General features: G+C 34.1%; 1 protein-coding gene across 3 annotated transcripts in view; it reads right to left on the reverse strand.

The window, feature by feature from the left end:
* Positions 1 to 585: 585 nt before the first annotated feature.
* MEMO1 (mediator of cell motility 1) overlaps positions 586 to 21,474 on the reverse strand; it is a 145,992-nt gene continuing 125,103 nt past the window's right edge. For all 3 annotated transcript variants that reach the window (XM_032172620.2, XM_032172622.2, XM_058427036.1), the window contains 3 exons: positions 16,810 to 16,886; positions 2,614 to 2,718; positions 586 to 1,255 (listed from right to left, as the gene is read on the reverse strand). In XM_032172620.2, the coding sequence (XP_032028511.1) occupies positions 1,124 to 1,255; positions 2,614 to 2,718; positions 16,810 to 16,886 (314 nt within the window). In that variant the 3' untranslated portion in view covers positions 586 to 1,123. The remainder of the gene's footprint in view (positions 1,256 to 2,613; positions 2,719 to 16,809; positions 16,887 to 21,474) is intronic.

Genomic DNA, 21,474 nt, shown 5'->3' on the forward strand with positions numbered 1-21,474 from the left:
ACGCTAAAGAAAGAAAGTAATACAACACCATACCATTATTTTAGTTGGAAGAGCCGCACCAAAAATTATGACAAAAAAATTGTGTAACCATAAGAAAATCCAGTGGCTTGTTGTTGTTGATGATGTTAATGATCTCTTGCTAAAAATTCAAGTAAAAGAGTCAAACTGCTTAAAGCATTAAAAAAGCATAGCAGTGTAAGGTCTGCAATGATTTGAAAAACACTAAGAACACTCTTCAATGTTTCCTCATTTGCAGACTATCAAACATGATCTTTGAAGTCAAGGATTACATCTACGTTCTTTTACTAATCTTGAATATATATTCTGTTACAATATAGTAATGACACAAAGGGATGTCACAGACAAAAAGGCAAACTGCATGTAATTTAAAAAGTTAACTTTAAGATCATATGATTCTAATTTCTGATTTTAAAAAAATCATATAAATATATAAAATATAAAATACATCCTAATATATTTTTACATAAGAGCTGAGGTTTACCATTTTTAACAAAAATTCTGAGATGGAATTAATAAAAAACAATTTTCATATATACCACAGAGCAATAAGTTTAAATCAGACTATTTTGAGTTGTGTAGCCCTTTATTAGCAACTAAAATAGAAGGTATCTGTTGTACAACATGGGTAGTAATTGACTATAACTGGAGATTTATTATATTCTAATACAGATCATTTATAAATGCAATTTCTTTATTAAAAAGCTTCCACCTTTTTGTTTGTTTGTGTACAATTTGCAAAACTATTCTGAAAGCGGAATATATGTGCACAAGTCTGCAAAGAGTGCAAATTTAGGATATGGTAAATGCTTTACAAGTTACTTTCAAAAAACTGTCTGCCACAACTGAGCCTTTACATTGTCATCTTTTTTGATCAAAATATTTTGATGCCAGCCTTCCTTCCACTGCCCTAAACTATAAAGCATTTTTTAATGAGTTGAAATTAAGGAAGGACTACACCTACTAGAAAAAAAGAGAAGAAAGTTCTATTAGTTTGAGGTTTCAGAATCCCCCCAAACCAGGACCAGTATCTTGGTAAAGGCTAGGCTGGGACCCCGGACAGAGTATGAGAATGTGCAGGTGGCATCCCTGAGGATTCAGAGCTTCAGTGGACCGTGAGTGCTCCAGCTGCATAACTCACTGAACTGTCTTGCCAGTTTCTACACTGGCTTGACTGGGCATAATTCAAAAACGAAAAGCTCATATTCATTCCATTCTTCTGGAGCTCTGTGATAGCCTAGAAAAAAGAAAAATTTGGTTAGGACACATATCACATAAAAAAGTGGGCACTCAATGTGTTTGTGGTTTGACTTTGTCCACTTCACAGCTGAAGCCTAGATTATCTCTTTTGCTCTTTTGTTTCTTGAATTTCTCTTGTTGCACCATATTAAAATAGAAAAAAAAGAATTCCTTATCATTCTCTCAAATAACTTCTAATCTTATTTTTTGATAATTAAGTATCAGTCATCATTTACCCTCCCTCTCCCTGTAATAAGGCCATTTTTTAAACCCTTTTTAACTTTTTAAATATATTTCTGTTTACCGTATAAACCAAATCCCTGGCCACTTCTGTCTTAAGACGTTGGAGTCTTCATCTGACTTTGACTAAATTTGAAATGTATACAAATTAAAATCCAGATCTAAAAGGTATATGCTAGGGTTTTTACTTTAATTGTAGATGGGTTCAGCATTTACTTTATAATATAAATTTTATTTGATTCAATTCAGATTTTAGGAAATTAGTACAGTTTATTCTAGCTTCAATTTCAAAAATTAGTTTAAGTTCTTGAAAAGCTTTTCTTTGAGTCAATCAATACAGCTTAGAAGAAAAACCCTTCTTAAAAACCCACAATATATTACCTTTCAAATCACATTAAAATAATACTGGACTTAAGGTCCTAACTTAGTCTATTCTGGACTACATTATCTTCTCCATTATTTCCCTGCCTCTCCAAACAAGCCCATTGTTACTTTCTCCTCCCATTCCTGAGTATACACTTTCTTCTTTCTTAATGAATGTCATATTTTCATTCAAGAAATTAATAGTTTTCCTAATTAGAAAAAAAAATGCTATTTCTCTTTCTAAAATCCAGCTAAGCGAAACTTCTGACTCTTACCATTCCTTAACTGAAATAAACATTATTTTTGTTTTAATAAGAAAAACATACATCATCTGTCTTGCTTTATTACATTATGAACATTTAAAGTTTAAGAGCAGAATCTTCCATTTATTTTTTATAGAGTCTAGACTACTAAATAAAACAAAAAAATTAATAAGACCATATCTCTTAAGAGGTCACTTTGGTTTGTATTTATAAAGAGCATATTGGAACTAAGAGTCAAGAGAAAATGTGGGTCTCTATTCTAAATAACTTTCTATATTTAACAGAAAGTATTGAACTGTATTCCAATGATAAATAACTTTATTCAAGTAACCAAAAGCAATGGAACTCCAAATTATATTAAAGATACTAAACGGAAACTTGACCATAGGTACATAAAACCAATGATGCCATTGTATCACAATGATAATGAGATATTTTGGAATATCATATGACCAAATGTTGAAAGTCAAGGCTTCCTAAGGATACTCACATTTAATAACACCCCAATGGGATGTCTTCCACATATAGTATTATGGTATTTCTTCAAGTAATTGCTAAAAGATACAGGGTCTAATTGTTCTATAATACTCATACCCTAAAAAAAAAGAAGAGGAAGAAAAAAAATAAAAGAAGAAGACAATATTTATTATTTCCTAATTATATTTTAAAACTGTTACTTAAACATAATTCTTCAATTAGGGAGACACAAAGAAAATAGATTAAATAAACCTTGTGAAACATCAAACTCATTCATCAAAGCTATTACCATTATAGTCAACTCTCTATTAACAGAAAACTTTTAATTCCCAGTTTATTTTCTCCAAACTCCAGGTATGTTTCTATACTACTTTAACCAGTTGTCATTTAGCTCACAATCCTCAAACATTTCATAATATTATATCTTTCTTCCATAGAAAGAATACACAAAAGTAAATCTGCTGTGAAAATTTGTATATGAAACCTAAAATTTAATTTACTTTGTGGCTGTTTTCTCCATATCCATTATATTCTGCCTGCTATTGGCATGAAAGATCAAGAGTTAATTTTAATTGAACTATTTCCATAACATATACTTAAAATATCAACCATGTAAGGTATTTTAAATCACCAGCATTAAATAATCTAGGTTTGTGGGAAAAAATGCCACAAACTAAGAAAAAAGTTAACATATTTTAATTAATTTAAAGCTCATGATAAAGGCAGGCTTAAGCAACATAGATCTCCTTTTTTTAGATGGAGTCTTGCTCCATCACCCAGGCTGGAGTGCAGTGGTGTGATCTCAGCTCACTGCAACCCCTGCCTCCTGGGTTCAAGCAATTTTCCTGCCTCAGCCTCCTGAGTAGCTGGGATTACAGACAACGCACCACCACACCTAGCTAATTTTTGTATTTTTAGTAGAGACCAGGTTTCACCATGTTGGCCAGGCTGGTCTTGAACTCCTGACCTCAAGTGATCTGCCCGCCTCAGCCTCCCAAAGTGCTGGGATTACAGGTATGAGTCACTGCACCTGGCCTACAACACAGATCTCTTATGAACAAGATTAATAATAAAGGAAAGCTTTTTATCTCTTTATTCTTTAAGCCAGAATGCCTTGTTTTCAACATCTTAATACAGAATATAAATTTGTTAGACTATTGTTAAAACAACCACTATGACTTGAACATTAGTTTACACTAAATTCTACAATCTCCAAATACATTCAAATAATGTATTTACAACTCATTAACATAGAGCAACTTTAACTCATCACGTCGGGGAAATAAATTATTGATTCTAGCTAATTATACATACACCAGTTATATTATTTTCTTATTCAGTTAAAACACTTTACATTAAATAAACTGGATTCATACTCCGTGGGAGAAATGCAAATGGTGGTTTAACTAGGGACTTAACTGGTTATTCTGTGTTTTTGTTTTTGTTTTTATTTCACATTTTAACAAAACAGGTACAGTGTAAAAGCACCAAGAGTAATCAGATAAACATCTGTTAAAAGTAAAAGTCATCTGGAAAATGACAGTAATCAGTGAGTAACAGAAATTTTACAGTGGCAGCATCAAAATTTAATTCTATAAAAAAACTTTCCTTCAGAATATTCAACTCCTTCACAAACATTATCAATATTCCATATATATACACACACACACACACACACATATATATCTGAAACATAGACATATACATGTGCAATCAACTTTGAATTGCTTGCACATCAATTAGCCACTCTCAGATTGGTCCACAATCAGTTTGTAATGCTAAGTTGGTTGTCCCCTGCCAACCACAGGACTTCAGGTCAACACACTCCACCCACACTTGGTATACAAGCTCAGAGAAATACAAACTTAAAAGTTAAACCTAAGATGGGCCAGGTACAGTGGCTCATGCCTATAATCCCAGCACTTTGGGAGGCCGAGGCAGGTGGGTCACCTGAGGTCAGGAGTTTGAGACCAGCCTGGCCAACATGGTGAAACCCCATTTCCACTAAAAATACAAAAATTAGCCAGTTGTGGTGGCGCATGCCTATAATCCCAGCTACATGGGAGGCTGAGACAGGAGAATCACTTGAACCTGGGAAGCAGAGGTTGCAGTGACCTGAGACTGTGCCACTGCACTCCAGCCTGGGCGACAGAGCAAGACGCTGTCTCAAAACACACACACACACACACACACACACACACACACACACACACACACAGTTAAACCTATATAAACTATATCATAATTCTGATGCCAAAAACATTACAGTACATTTCTAACCCAAGAATGGACTGTAGTAATGCAGAGATGGAATTATAAATCTCTTCCATAAATAATGGATGATCAAGACATAACTCCCCTAGAGATAAATGAACAGAGGCACAATACAGGCAAAAGTCCTGATTCTAAATTTCTAATTGTAGGCTCTTTCTCACTGACTACTCTGATGTATTAAAGTATAACAAGACTCATACTAACAATTCTTTGAACACTTACATAGCTACAACTTGCATACATGTTGTAGGTGAACTTTTAATGCTCCTGAATGAAGTCTATCTAGGACAGCTTACCTTAAATATAAATCTACTCATTAATAAATAATGTGACACTGAGATTCTAATGTACATTTTAATATTAAAATCTCAAAGCACATTCAGAACAAACATCACATTTATATACTGATATGAATTTAAACAGAAGAAAACTAATCACATTTCAGAAGACCAAGAATTCTAAGTAACTGGTCAAGAAAACCTAACATAGAAAAACAGGAGATTAAATGCAGAAAAAATACTACTAAGTAAAGAGCTAAAAATGAAGATATACTGGTTAAATTATGAGAGAAAATAAAAAATTGAGATGATGGGAGTTAAGTAAATTACATTTAATTAAGAAATTAAATGTACAAAAATTTTAATTCTTTAAAGTGGGCTCTAAACTTACTAGTGCAAAAATTAATTCAATTATACTCAGCTGACACAAGTGATGTTTAAGAGGTATGCCTCTTTATAAGGAAAGATAGGAAAACTAAGGCTTTTCTCATAAGTGAACCTCTCTAATTGAAAAATTCATGAAGTATGCAAACAAAAGCAATAATGATAAAATTTAGAAATGGAACATTATTAACTAATACAGGACACTGGCAAATACACTTTTAGATATACCTATGTTTTTATGTTAACAGCTATGAGATTACTATTAGGAAAATTCCAAAAAGATAGAAATGCTAGTTCAATGCTATTGGCAAAAGTCCAAGAAGATGAAAAAGAATATCCTTCCCTAATTATGCTGAATTAACTGTTTTATTTCTTAAAAGAGCAGAAGATATGATCAGTGAGTCTAAAGTCCAGGCAATGAGAGCTTACTAAGGCCTAGTATAGTGAAAATTTGATTGTTCGCATAAACTTAACCTAATGTGGAGGAGTGAAATGGGTCACTATACTACCCATTCAGCTCTAAGATATAAGGCAGACATTATAAACACCAAAAGCCCATCCATCAAGGATACAGGTTTCTGAGGAATTTAAGTTTCAGAAACAAATCCACAAATCGAAAGCTAACTCCCTAAATTTAGGGGGTGAGCCAATCTCTCATTGTGTTGACTCTTCAAGTAATAAGTGAATATTTGTGATGTCAAATTCCAAGTGGCAACCCTAAACTAAATAGGCAGTATTAACTGACAAAGCTCAGATTCAGGACTCTAATAAGACAACAAATTATCTTCCCTCTTTAAAAAAGTTTACCTATATTTAATAAAATGACAATCTAAAAATTATCACCCAGAAGGAAATCTCTCCCAAAAGTAGCAAACGCAAAGGAGTAGCAAAACATTTTAAAGGCACTTATGAAATAAAAACCAGAATCATATCTTTTAATTCCAACCACATAATTAACACCATATTATCGAATCATTAGATTTGTGGGTTTATAGTTTAAAGAATATACATTTATATTTGCAGATAAGTATACATTTAGTGACATGGGGCAGGAAAAGGAAATATTCTAGTTTCTTTAAGAGGCGTCAAGATAAAATAGTAACAGTGAAGGTTTTATGGAAAAAACTCACCTTAAAAATAGCAGTGCTAAGTAATGTACTAATAAATGGCTATCTTATAAGTGATGTTATAAAACTTACTAAGAAGCTATTGGCTTAGGTTCAAGAGAAAGAAGTATGAGGTGACAAAGGAACAATTTTCACTTTTAAAATAGTAGGAAGGAAGAAAAGTAGTTCACGTTCAAATTAAGTGAAGTAACTGATAAATTTAAAAGAAAAATAAGTTATAACAGATGAATACAATGATATTTTCAGATTATCCTTGCCGAATCATAATTTGCCAATGTCCATAATCAAACACTGGTCTACACCAAAAAAAGTAGTATAATAAAAATGATAACCTATGACCATCTCATATGAATAACTAGGACTAATATTTCAAGTAAGTAAAGTTTACAAGATCAGTATCTCCAACTAGGTTCTGCTTTAGTCACAGTAATTATTGACATTGCAAAGTACTAGTTACCAAAAACATTGGTCTATAGCCAATAAAATTACAAGACTTTCAGAGTTTAGATATCCTATGCTACAGTTACATAGTTTTTCCCAACTACATTCGGTAGTTTGTTCTCCTATATTTTATGTTTTTTCACATAATTAATTTCTAAGATATTCAAGTGCTAGAAATATAAACATTTTGCAATAAGAATAGCTGTTTTTCTTTTGCAACTTAGAAATGGTTTTATTTTCTAGCCTTATAATAACTATATTTAGTAATAGTTTTCAGTTAAAAAGGACCAAAACTTAATTAACATGCTAATTTTGAACAGATGTAATCTAAAATTTTATACTTAGTTTCTTTTTACTCTATCAAACTTCTAAAATGTATATTATTAGAATTCAAAATGTTAACATTTTTATAATGCTTATACAGAGAACCATCCAAGTACATTTTGTCTGAAAAGATCACATATGAAAACTAAGATATTGGTTCTCAAATGATTTAAATTATTTATAATATAAAATAATCTCTTAGAAAAGAAATATGCAAAAGTACATTCACCATCTGAATAATCGATTAAGACAATACAATATTTAAGTCTGCCTAACAGCAAGTGTACATATATATATATGTATAGGTAATATAAACACACCTAAGTTTATGTCTAGAGCTAACCATACATGGGTCTTATTATTTTGACCCATGTATTCTAACTCCCAGAACTGACTTGTAAGTTGAATCAACAGTATACTAATAAAATAGAACACTTATGAGCCCTTTAAAAACTCTACATATAAATAAAAATATCTCAACAAATGGACCACAGAAATAAACTCCAAGTCCAAATGTTAAAATCAAATATTAAATTCAAGCATATTAATATGAAGCAAATAATATTTATTCAGAAATCATATTCCAGGGTATTTAAATAAATTTTTTTTTTTTTTTTTTTTTTTTTGAGAAGGAGTCTCACTCTTTCACCCAGGCTGGAGTGCAGTGGCGCGATCTCGGCTCACTGCAGGCTCCGTCCCTCGGGGTTCACACCATTCTCCTGCCTCAGCCTCCCGCGTAGCTGGGACTACAGGCGCCCGCCACCTCGCCCGGCTAATTTTTTTGTATTTTTTAGTAGAGACGGGGTTTCACCGTGTTAGCCAGGATGGTCTCGATCTCCTGACCTCGTGATCCGCCCGCCTCGGCCTCCGAAAGTGCTGGGATTACAGGCGTGAGCCACCGCGCTCGGCCTTAAATAAAATTTTTAAAATTTTATTTATATTAAATAAACTGGATTCCAGTAATTTATGTTCCAGTAATTTGGGATATCTAAAATAAGGTAAATCAGATGCAAACTTAGAAGTCAACCTGGGCTAAGTGGTTCTACTGTACACTTTATTCCCTTTTTTCTTTTTTGAGACAGGGTCTCAGCAAATTTCAACAAAGTTCTGCAAGTGAGTTCTGTTGTAATGACAAGGTTAATGATTACTATAGTAGGCAATCTCATCTCTGTCCTGGCTTTAATGATCTACTGAGACCTCCCAAACTTACATCTCTAGTCCGATTGAAAGCCTTCCTGAGCTCCAAACCAAAATAGTCAACCCATTAGCAAAGCCCTTTTGACTCTTATTTCTGAAAAGATCTGACCTCCATCCACTTCATTCTACCTCCACCAACATCACCACAGTCCAAGTTACTATCATCTCTCCCTTGAACTTCTGCCAATGGCCCATTGTCGCTACTTCCTTTTTTGTTGTTGTTTTTTTTTTTTGAGACAGAGTCTCGGCTCTGTCCCCAGAGCTGGGGTGCAGTGGTGCGATCTCGGCTCACTGTAACCTCCACCTACCGGGTTTAAGCGATTCTCCTGCCTCAGCCTCCCGAGTAGCTGGTACTACAGGCATGCACCACCACGCCCAGTTAATTTTTGTATTTTTAGGAGAAAGGGGGTTTCGTCATGTTGGCTAGGCTGGTCTCAACCTCCTGACCTCAAGTGATCCACTCGCCTCGGCCCCCCAAACTGCTGGGATTACAGGCATGAGCCACCGCCCCCAGCCCTATTGTTGCTACTTCTGACCCTCCTGTGTAATCCATTTGCCACACAACTACCACAGTGACCTTAAAAATAATTCAAATTATATCATTTCACTTCCTATTGTACTTATATAAAGTTCTTACCCTCAATTATTACCCTATGTTATCAGCTTCCTGCCTCTTTTATACACACCACTCTTCTTACTCTTACACACCATACTCTCACAACACAGGCTTCTTCCTTTTCTTCTAACACACCAGCTTCTTTCCAATCTTAAGGTCTTTCCACCGGCAACTTCTCCTGTCTAAAATGCTCTTCCCGCTGATCTTTACTTGATTTGCTTTCTTATCATTCAGAACTCACTTTAATTTTCATCCTCAAGGTAGTCTTTCTCAGACCACTCAATCCAAAACAGCCTCCAATCATTTACCATCATTTACCTTTTTAGGTATTTTCTGCACAAATTACTACTTGAAACTAATTAATATATTTCCTTACCTTTTAAAATTAACACGTATCTCCTCCAATTAGAAGTTTTATGACAGCAAGAACCATGTTTGTTTACTGCTGTATCTCCACCAATGCCTCAGGATGTATATGTACTCAAAAATAATTGGCAAAATGAAAATCCAAATGTCTACCTAATTGACATCTCTACTTAGATGTCTTAAAGGAAACAGCAAACATAACATATCCCTAACAGAATTTATTATCTTCCTGCCCCCCCAAAAAAACATTGGTCCTTATGGCCTAAATAAATAATGCAACCATCCAACCAGCAGCATAGCCAAAAATTTAGGAGTCATCTTTGACATTTCCTTGACCCCCCAAGCTCAATCCACCTCCAAGTCCCATCATCAATTTGTCTCCTAAATATACTGAATATATACATTTCTGTCCCTCTCTTCTACCACCATCACCCAACCCACTGTCTAAATTACCATAGTTTCTCATCTGGACTACCTAACTGGTCTACACGTATCTCCTCCAGCCTCCTTCCAACCCATTTGCTACACTGCAGCCATATGATCTATTCAAATACAAAACCAACTTTATCACTTCCCTATGTAAGATCCTTCAAGATAGCTGTTCTAGAGTCTTCAAGTTTCATTTCTCACCACCCTCCCCATCCATTTATCCATCACTCATTCAACAAATGTATATATTGCATGCCCACTGACAGGCACTGGGATGGAAAATGGACAAAGCCCCTGTTCTCATGAAGCTTATATAATCCAGTGAGGGAGATAACCCCAAGACAAATCAACAAATGAATAAGTCATGCAGTAATAAATACCTAGAATAAAAATACAGCAGGGTAAGGTCAATGAACAGCTGTTCATCCAAGGAGCCTAATGGAAAATGATCCACGCTTTTTGGCTGTCACAATAATTTGAAAATGCTATTGGGACTCAGTGGGATTCCAGGGATGCTGACACAAGACAGTTTCATACACAAAGACTGTTCTCCATCCATAAGACTACAGAATATCTACAGCCTTAATTATCTATACATTAATTCCACTTCATATACAAACAGAAATAAGTTTTGCATTGATTTTAATATACAATGAGTTTTCCAGGAATAAAACTATCATGTAAAGTGAGGGAAGACCGTACTGGTTTTGTTTACAAGTTTACTATGAATTGTTCACCATTTTGGAAAATCAAGTCACTAGCAATGGCACTTAGTAATTTCAGTCACTAACATATACGTGTGTAAGTGTGTATTTGTAGCTGTTTTTACATTAATAATACTATTCATGAATATTTAAATATTTCATTGTACCTTCTAATTTAGTTGTGACTGGGCATTTACATTCTTAAATATATATTTATTATAAATTCCTTTTTTTTTTTTTGAGACAGAGTCTCGCTCTGTCGCCCAAGCTGGAGTGCAGTGGTGCAATCTCGGCTCACTGCAAGCTCCGCCTGCCGGCTTCATGCCATTCTCCTGCCTCAGCCTCTCCAAGTAGCTGGGGCTACAGGCGCCCGCCACCAGGCCCAGCTAATTTTTTGTATTTTTTTAGTAGAGACGGGGTTTCACTGTGGTCTCAATCTCCTGACCTCGTGATCCGCCCGCCTCGGCCTCCCAAAGTGCTGGGATTACAAGCGTGAGCCACCGCGCCCGGCCATAAATTCCTTTTATTTCCTTTACATGTTACAGTTAGGAAAGTCATGTTTTTAAATTGCATACAGGAAGATTATATACATTAATTTATTCATTTGAAAAATATGTATTGACCACCTATTTATATTCTAATCACTATTCTAGGCACTTTGTATACATAAGTGAACAAAACAAATATCCTGATTGACAGAAATGTAATTATTTAGTTTTTTAGAAGAAAAAGTGGAACAGGGTACGGTGGACTGGGAATGCTGCAAGGGTAGGATGTAGGATGCAAGATGCAAAATTAAATAGAGTAGGCAGAAGGTCCCACTGAGAAAGTGAGAGCTAAGCAAAACGGGCAAAAGCCCTAAGCTAGGCAGGTTACCTGACATTACCAAGGCACAGTAAGGAGATTAGTGTGCCCACAGTAGAGTGAAGGAAGAGTAAAAGTAAGAAAATGGAGGGCTCTTAACATTTGGGGGCTGCAAATCATGTTGGTCCTTCTGCCTACCCACTGTAAAGACACTGGCTTTTATTCTGACTGAAAGGGGGCAATTTTACAGGAGATATAGGGCAGAAGAGTAACATGATCTGATTTAGATTTTAAAATAATTGCTTTGGTTCCTACTTTAAGCCACCTGAGACTGAAGAACACCAGGGAAGATCTAAGAAGACCAGTTAGGAAAGTGGAAGGATAGGACCACCATCATTTGAATTAAGAAAGTCTATGAGTAGAACAGGTCTTGGTGGGAAGAAAATCAGGAATTCCGTTTGGAATATGTTTAGTATGAGCTGTTTATAAGACATCCAAGTGGAAATTATGTATGGTGTTTGAGAACGTGGTTCTGGCAGGAGTTCTCCTACATTTTTGGTGCAAAAAGCATTACATTCATAAAATTTAGTACAAACTTGCTAAAGACCATGTCCAGGAAGACTTTATTTACTTTGAAAATTTTTAGTACTGAGGTATCTTTCAAAATTATTTTCTGTATGGTTACCTAACCAAAAAAAATAATTTTAATGACAGGGGAAAATTTACATGCATACCATTAATAATTTATATTTCACATATATACAGCCATTCCTCCTTATAGATTCTTTCCTAAATGAATAAAATGTAAGACAAGAAAGGTTAAACCGAGGAGAAATGAGAATCATATAGCTGATATAATCTTAAGTCAAATCTCTCCAAGACCTCAAATTAGGGATTAATGTTACTGGAAATTCTGAAGTAATCTCACAGTTTCCATCTTTAAAAACTCCTCCTGTGACTGTGTTTCCCTGGATCTCCTCATCTACCAAATCAGTTAACATTTAAACATTGCTCCTTTCTGTCATACTCAAACTAGTAGAGAATAATTTTTCACATTTGGTTTTTGCCTCTTCATTCCAATTTAGATTCTAACCTGATTCCACTGAAACTGCTCTTGCAAGGTTCTTAATTCACTTCTGTGCAGCATTTGATACTCTTCCTCCCTCTTTGCTAAATAAAGCTCATCCTCTCTGTGATATTGCTCATTCTCAGTTCTCTCTAAGCAGAACTCTACTGGCTCTGCTTTATCTCCTCTTCCACTTCATGCTGGTACGTCCATCTGATCTAATTCCCCCTTTGTTCCTACTCCTTATACTCTCTCTGGAGACTGACTCTCTAAACAATGGCATTAACATCCTTTCTTCCCATCCACTCCTCATACACCAATAATTTCAAAATGTTTATCTCCATCCAGACCTACCTTCATGTTCTAAACCAGTACTGTCCAATAAAAATACAATACAGGCCATATATGTAATTTTAAAATTTATTGTAGCCACATTTTAAAAATAAACAGGTAAAATTAATTTTAAGATATTTTATTAAACACAATCTGGCAGTATCATTTTATAATATAATCAAGATAGATTTCTGAGATATTTTTGTTACTTTCATACATGTTCAAAATCCAGTGTATATTTTACACTTACAGTATATTTCAAGTTGTATAACTACACTTCAAGTACTCAATAAATACATGTGACTGGTGGCTACAGTATCAAAAAGTGCAGTTCTAAACATAACACAAAAGCCATATATAAAACTGAACTCATCTTTTTCCTTAAATCTGTCCCTCTTATATTCCCTGTATTAGTATCAGCATCTATGTACACATGGAAGCCAGAAATCATCCCACATCCCACCACTCCCTTAACATGACACACCTAATTAATCCCTAAAGTCCTTTTCATTCTACCTCCTAAATGTCTCTCAACTCTCTATATTGTAATGGCTTCTTTGTAAGTATGTTCAACCACTGGACTCCATTAAGTCACAGACTATGTTTTCTCTTCTTTGTGTCCTCAATACTGCACAGAGTACCGGACATATAGCAGATACCCATTAACCATTTGCTTTGACAATCATTAATCATTTGCTATATGGAGAAAGCCAGAAAAAGTTTTCTGAGGCAACTGAGAACTAAACCTCAGAATAAAAAGACTAGAAGTCAAAGGAGAGTTAATCAACTGAAATGAAAACATCAGGAAGCCAAAAGAGAAGGTAATACATTAAAATCCAAATAAAATTCTGAAGGTAAAAGTATTGGACAATAATTGGATTTAAAGTAGCAACTAAGGTAAGTTTAAATATGATAAACACACTAAGTAACCAACTTTACATTCATTACATTTGGCTTTAATAAAATATACTACATGATATATTCTATTTATACATTCAAATCCAGATTCCTTACTAAAATATTTGATCTACTTTAGACCAAATAATCTTGTACTAAAACATATGTATAAGGCTTAACACATTGGTAGAGTTGATTTGAACAAACTGAAGACTTATAAGCTGACAGAATTCAAAGACAATTTAGAGACCATTTAGTCCAACTCTATCTTCTTCCAGATAAGGAAATGAAAACTAGAGTATTAAAATAATCTGTCAATGGTCATAGAGAGCAAGTTAGAGCTGTTCTGCTATATTTAATACTATTTATGAGTAAATCCTAAAATTATTTGTGTTACTTAAAAAATTAAAATAAGTATCATCAGCTTAGACAACATGGTGAAACCCCGTCTCTAAAAAATAAAAATAATTAGCCGGACGTGGTGGTAAATGTCTATAGTCCCAGCTACTTGGGTGGCTGAAGTGGGAGGATTGTTTAAGCCCAGCAGGTTGAGACTGCAGTGAGCTGTGATTGTGCCACTGCACTCCAGCCTGGGTGACAGAGGGAGACACTGTCTCACAAAAAAAAAAAAAAGGAAAGAAAAGAAGGAAAAGAAAAAAATATTATGACTACCATAGCACTTCAAGAAAAAAAGACAGTAGGATCAATATCTACTGTACTTCTTAGCTAGATAAGAATATAATTATATTTAAAAATTCTGTGTTTAGAACAACAAATTGAAATTCCTTTTAAGAAAAATCCAGGCCAGGTGCAGTGGCTCATGCCTGTAACCTCATCACTTTGGGAGGCCAAGGAGGGTGGATCACTCGATCTCAGGAGCTCCAGACCAGTCTGGGCAACATGGCGAAACCTCGTCTCTACAAAAAACTACAAAAAAAAGTTAGCCAGGTGTGGTGGTATGCATCTGTGCTCCCAGCCACTCAGGAGACTGAGGTAGGAGGACTGCCTGAGCCTGGGAGGTTGAGGCAGCAGTGAGCCATGATGGTGCTACTATATTCCAGCCTAGGTGATAGAGTGAGAGCCTATCTTAAAAAAAAAAAAAAAAAAAAAAAAAAAAAAAACAGAAAAAGGAAAAAAAGAAAAATCCAAATGACCCAAATACAAGATAATACACTAAGAATTTGTGAAAAGAGCAAAAGGACAAATGAAGAGATAAAAACAAATTATTTGCATCTGTAAAAATAATTTTGTTTTCTTATGCTTTTTTTATAGCTCTTTTTAATAGATACCTGAAGGCTCCAGGCCATAAAGTTCAAGTCTTAATATGTGCCAAGTGCAGTGGCTCACACCTGTAATCCCAGCACTCTGGGAGGCAGGAGGGTTGCTTGAAGCCAAGGTTCAAAACTAGCCTGGGCAATAAAGCAAGACCTTGTCTCTACAAAGAAAAGAAAAAAGCTGGGTGCGGTGTCACATGCCTGTAATCCCAGGACTTTTGAGAGGCTGAGGCTGGCAGATCACTTCTGCTCAGGAGTCTGAGACCAGCCTGGGCAACATGGTGAAACCCTGTCTTTACAAAAAATACAAAAATTAGATGGGCTTGGTGGTAGGCGCCTGTGTCCCAGCTACTCGGGAGGTTGAAGTGGAAGAATCGCTTGAGCCTGGGAAGTAGAGGCTACAGTCAGCCAAGATCACACCACTGCATGCCAGCCTGGGCCACAGAGTGAGACCCTGTCTCTAAATAAATAAATAAATAAATATTAGTTGGGTGTGGTGGCATGTGCCTATAGTCCCAGCTACACAGGAGGCTAAGGCAGGAGGATTGCTTAAGCCCAGGAATTCCAGGCTGCAGGGAGCTATGATGTGCCACTGCACTCCAGCCTCGGTAACAGAATGAGTCCTTGTCTCTTAAAAAAAGGAAAAAAGAAATGTCTTAATATGCATGCTTAAGATCAATGGGAAATACAAATCAAAACAAAAATGAAATTAGATATATAACAATCTGATTTACAGGATATTTTACAGAAATATATCAATGATGTGTTTATTATGTTTAAAATATTAATTCCATTAAATTTTAGATTTTGAGAGCTTCTAAAAATTTGAAGGAAAAAAAAGTAGTTCCAAAATAAACATGCCTCTGTCAGGTCAAACTGCTGGTCCAAGGAAATAATAAAAGTAAATTAACAAAGCAAAACAAACATGCCTGAAATTTTAAATTTTAAAATAAAGTATATGTATAAATCCCTTCAGCATAGCAGACAAGATTCAAGTTAGCTACATTTTGTGTATATTGGAATTCCTGTATACTGTCATCATAAGGCTATGATGTCTTTATTTCCAGAGGTAAAGGGGCAATAATTTAAAAAATAAAGACTTTCAGTCTAAAATTTTCAGGTTATTTACTTCAAGTTTACATATAGTTCCTCCAACAGAATACAGATTTTTATTAGCTAATTCATAAAATCTTCATCATCACTTAAGACCAGTAATTTGGTCTGCTATCAAAACTAAAAATATACTAAGTTATTTAATAAATTTTAGAAAACAACAATGCTGTTCAGAAGGAGTCAAAAGAAGGACTCAAAAGAAATATTTCAGGTAGTCGTGAAACAAATAGGAATTAGAGTCAAGGTATCCCATCATCTGCTATGGTTATTACCGCTTAACAGTAAATAATGGTATTAGTATCCTATTGTCCCTAAAGCTAAAGTACTTCTCTAAAAAGTATTTTAAATCCATATATATTATTCTTAAATATTCTCATTAATCAAACAAAATTATGATGACGGAAATTCCTACTAGAATAGGGATTATTCTTACAGTCAGTATTTATATGATGACACATTGCATTTTGTACATTTAAAGATAGGGAAAAATTATATTATTTCAACATATTAAGTCTTGAATTACTAATCTGAAATTAAAGAAAAAGCCTTAGAGCATTAAAATCCCACACCTGAAAGACTTACCATTTTATCTAGATGTTCAATGGATCTATAAATCTCCCCCTGGGATTCATCATAGTAACTGTAACGGAACCTTTGACCTTGAAACAAATATCATGTACAAAATAAAATAGGGAAAAATTAGAAGCTAAAAAGAAAGCAAGCGCTTACCAAATAATTTCAGTTCTCATGAAAGGCAAAGCACAGCTTAAGCCTCTGAGAGAATCATTCCCAAGAGCCCTTGTACATAAAAATAAAAGGCATATTTGGGAAGGTAATAAAGAAATGATATCACCAATGTTTTATGATGTTAAGAACTGTTTCAAATTGTAGAAACCTTAAAATCACCAGAAATACAAGATTAAGGAAACAAAATAGCTTAAAAGTTAGAAGCATTGTTAAACATTTTATCAGTCTATATTGGAAAGTAAACCCAAAGATATTACTTAAGAATATTTGGTTTAAGAAAACTATCTTGGTATAACAAATCACTAAAAGCCTTAGCTTTTGCTGTACAAAGTTTTGATCTCTATTACAGGAAAAAAAAAAAAAAAAAAAAAAAACCCATGAAGTCACAAATACTGTGACTTGTGTGACTTTTATGAAATAAATTTTTAAAAAATTATCTCATTTTTGTACTACTTGGAAAAGGATCAATACAAGTGCCTTATGCAATGTGAACGGAATACACAAAAGGGTAAATATAATATAATAAATATTCCTACCCTGACATAAAATCTCAATAAGATTATAAGCATAGAACATTCAATGTTTTGGCTATTCTCCAAAGAACAGAGAGGGTAAAATGAAAGAAGCTTAAAGAGAAGACAGAAAACAAAAGTCTCAGAAAATAAATTCTGTTTCCTACCAGTTACATGAAAATCAAGTTAAAAATTTTCTTAACTAATTATGGGGAGTGTTACTCAACTGACTGCAACGTATTTCAGATACGCCTAAATCTATCTTTCAGCAGTGCCTTTTTTCTAAGAACTCATTACTTTTGTATTTCCTTAATGTTAAAGATTGACCAAAATGCATTTCTAAAGGAATTAGACCATACAAATCATGTACACACATCATGTGTCTTGTGCTTCATGTTTAGAGCAATATTGATATATCCAGTTCCCACCCTCACACCTGAAGACATGGAACTCTTCAGCTGGATAATTAAGATTTTTAAGTTTTCTGTTCATCTTACTAAAAAAATTATGTAAATAATGGGCAGTGCAAAATTATAAAACCCTCTTTGATGTCCTTTTTTGAAAAACCACACATCACAGAACTGAAACACTTCATTCATTTGTTGATACCGATCACCTTTGATGGTCATCTTTCTAAAATATGTCATATTTCCTTAATGTTCACATTTTAACTTTTCATATACAGTAATACAATTACTCAATGTAGCAGTCCTTATTCTCTCCCAAGAGCCATTATTCACTCAATATTGCATCTTATAACTTAACTGATGATATCCTAGAATTGGGCAATAGGGTCTGAAATAATATTTGCTTCCTGAATAAAACAATAAAGATTACTGCATGTTACCTTACCTATGAGATCAACTATAGTCTTTGAACTAAAAACAAAAATTCTTAAAACAATGATAATTTATCGTTCAATACCTCTATATTGATAATTCATTAAACATTTCTTTTAAAATTTAGAGTAAGGTATAGCTTTATTTTTCTGTAAAGAATGTATATATTAATACTTCATACATAACTAACAATGAGAATTATCTAATAACTATATAACTGACATTATTTTTCTTTTTTTCTTTTTTTTAAGATGGAGTCTCACCCTGTTGCCTAGGCTAGAGTGCAGTGGCGCAATCTCGGCTCACTGCAACCTCTGCCTCCCGGGTTCAAGTGATTCTCCTGCCTCAACCTCCCGAGTAGCTGGGACTACAGGCATGTGCCACCACATCCAGCTAATTTTTGTATCTTTAGTAAAGATGGGGTTTCACCATGTTGGCCAGGCTGGTCTCAAACTCCTGACCTCATGTGATCCACCTGCCTTGGCCTCCCAAAGTGCTGGGATTACAGGCATGAGCTACCGCGCCCAGGCTGACACTATTTTTCTCATTGCCAGGTGGCTGTGAGAAGGCTGCTCAGTGCCAAATCTAAAGTGCAGTTATAATAATTTATCGATCCAATTCATTTGATACCAGATTTTTACTTCTATTTCAAAGTTATTTTGACAAAGCTGTCCAAAATCTTTCTGAAACAAACACCTTAGACAAGAATATTCTGACTCACTCTCACTATAGTAAGAACAATATTCTTGGAAGAAATCAAGGTAGTATACACTTCAATTCTTTGAACCTGAACTGCTTTAGGTTTACACTAATACATTCTCTTTTCCCTGCTTCTGGAAATAGCTATTAGTTTTGGCTACTATCAGTAAGCCCTGAAACTGGGACATAATCTACTGCTACTCCCAGGTTCAAGGAAAAATGCATATACTTCATGATAGTCGTTTGCTACTCAAGTCTTTTCTGCTTAATTCCAAGTAAAGAGTTGCTGTTCCAAATGGCTGAAGTTGGTCAACCCAGACTTAACAGTAAGTGAAAAGTCTATACTTTAAATTGCTATCTTGTTCATATGGACCATTTTCTATGTAACTTTCACTTTTTAAAAACTGCTTCTGAAGGAAAAAAAGAGGAAATGTTCAAAATACTTTAAAATACTGGATCGGCATGGGATTTAATGAGAATGCAAAAATGCACAGAGAACCAATGGGAGTAAATGCTATCTACTTTTTGTTACTCTTTAGTAGCCACCTCATATTTAGTAACTGAAAAACTGACTATAAATATTTGAAGGACTCTAAAGAATGTTTCGATTAAGTAGCTAAACCCACACTACATATAACTACTATACTGAATAAATATTTTAGTTGTAACAGCTCAAATTGTCTCATAGTAATTTTTTAAAATTATACAAATATTTAAAAATCACTTGAGCAATGTATTCTGGTCAATATACATACAGAAGGCATCTGATTTGAAGTAAATAGTTGCCATCATCATAGCCTATATGTATGTGTGTATTTATGTATGTTTGCATACACACACACAACTTTAGTCAATCATCACTTAGAAACTGAGTTTAAAATTACCACTTTTTGGTTTTTATTATTTTAAAAGTGTCTCAAAATTTTATTTAATAATAAAGAAAATTATAGCACAAGCACAATAAACTGATCATAAATACACCTTTAACTAAAAATGTATTATTGACTTAAAATAAGTTATAATTATATGTATCTCATGAGCAAATATAGTTTATTTTTATAAGTTTTTGTGTTTCTGACATTCAGTAAAGGTTATAAATCTAAACTATAAACAAATACAATTGCCCATGTACCTGGAGAACTGGACTTTTGTACTTTATAAGTATGAATAAAGCGTATCACATAGTAAGAGAAAATTACTTACCTGAAACTTATCCTTTCAGAAGGTACACTGGGAAAATGGATTCTTTGAGCCCCTGTTTCAACTCCAAGTATGAGCTTTCTAGCTTTAAGAGCCATTGACACTGCCCCTAGGGGCAGCACAAGCTTTGGAACTCCCCTAGTGAGTATGTCAGTAGTTTCTTCAGGTGCCTTCCCTCAGTTCTTTTCAAATTCAAAAGATGAGAGGAAAAATAACCCAAGAAAAAAATCCTGTAAAGCAGAAACCTTACTCTTTGAGGGAAGGAGGGTAGCTCATTTGTGAATCCATTCCAGAGCACGCTTTCTGAGAAAAAGAAATACAGGTAAGTAATTTTCCCATCTCCAAAGGTGACTGGTGATTAATGAGTGGATTCACAGAGTGTGGAGAATAAGCTCCAGGGATGTCTGTTTAACACACAACAATCAACTAATGAGGACAAACATAACAATGAATGGTACAAGAACCAATGCTACTTTTTAAGTACCTTAAAACAAAAGGTAAAAGAATATTAAATACCTCAACATTAAGCTATGCACTGAACTGCAAAAATAAATAATGACCTTGGAAAGTTGATCTATAAAGCCCCCAAAAGATCAGTCAATAAGATAGATTTTCAGATACATAAAATAAAAATTATACTGTCACACATTTACTTAATCACATTGTTTATATGTTAAACCACTTTCAAATATTTGCGTTAAACCTCATAACAACCTTGTGAGATAAATTATTAGGCCATTTTATACTAAGGACGCAACCTGGGGACATTATAATTGAAATCACTACCAAAGAAAAAATGTATTACATAAAGGAAATACTATGTAAGTAGCATCAAATAAGGTAATCTCTTTTAAAAGCTAAATACTATCATGTTTTCATTCTGAAGTCCTAGTTATAATGTATAAGTATTAGCCTTATCTCAAATCTGCAAAAAGTCAAAAATGAAATATGTAAAATCTGCATGTACAAATATTTGAGAAGACAAATACAATGGCTTGGTTAAGGCATATTTTAAGAATTAGCTAACTTACACTCAAACCAATTTAAGTATTTAGAAAATAGCAACAGCCTTATACCCAAGAGACTAACAGAAAGGAAGAGTATGCATGAATAATCACATTAATATACAGTAAAGAAGAAATCTGAATGTTATCAATTTCATAAATATTTAGGGGAATGCCACTTTTAATAAGTGGTACGTATTTATAAAAAGCTAGTTATGTAAACCAAAACAAATATAAATTTATGCA

The sequence above is a fragment of the Hylobates moloch genome, unplaced genomic scaffold (genome assembly GCF_009828535.3).
Source record: "Hylobates moloch isolate HMO894 unplaced genomic scaffold, HMol_V3 SCAFFOLD_13, whole genome shotgun sequence".
Classification (NCBI taxonomy): Eukaryota; Metazoa; Chordata; class Mammalia; order Primates; family Hylobatidae; genus Hylobates; species Hylobates moloch.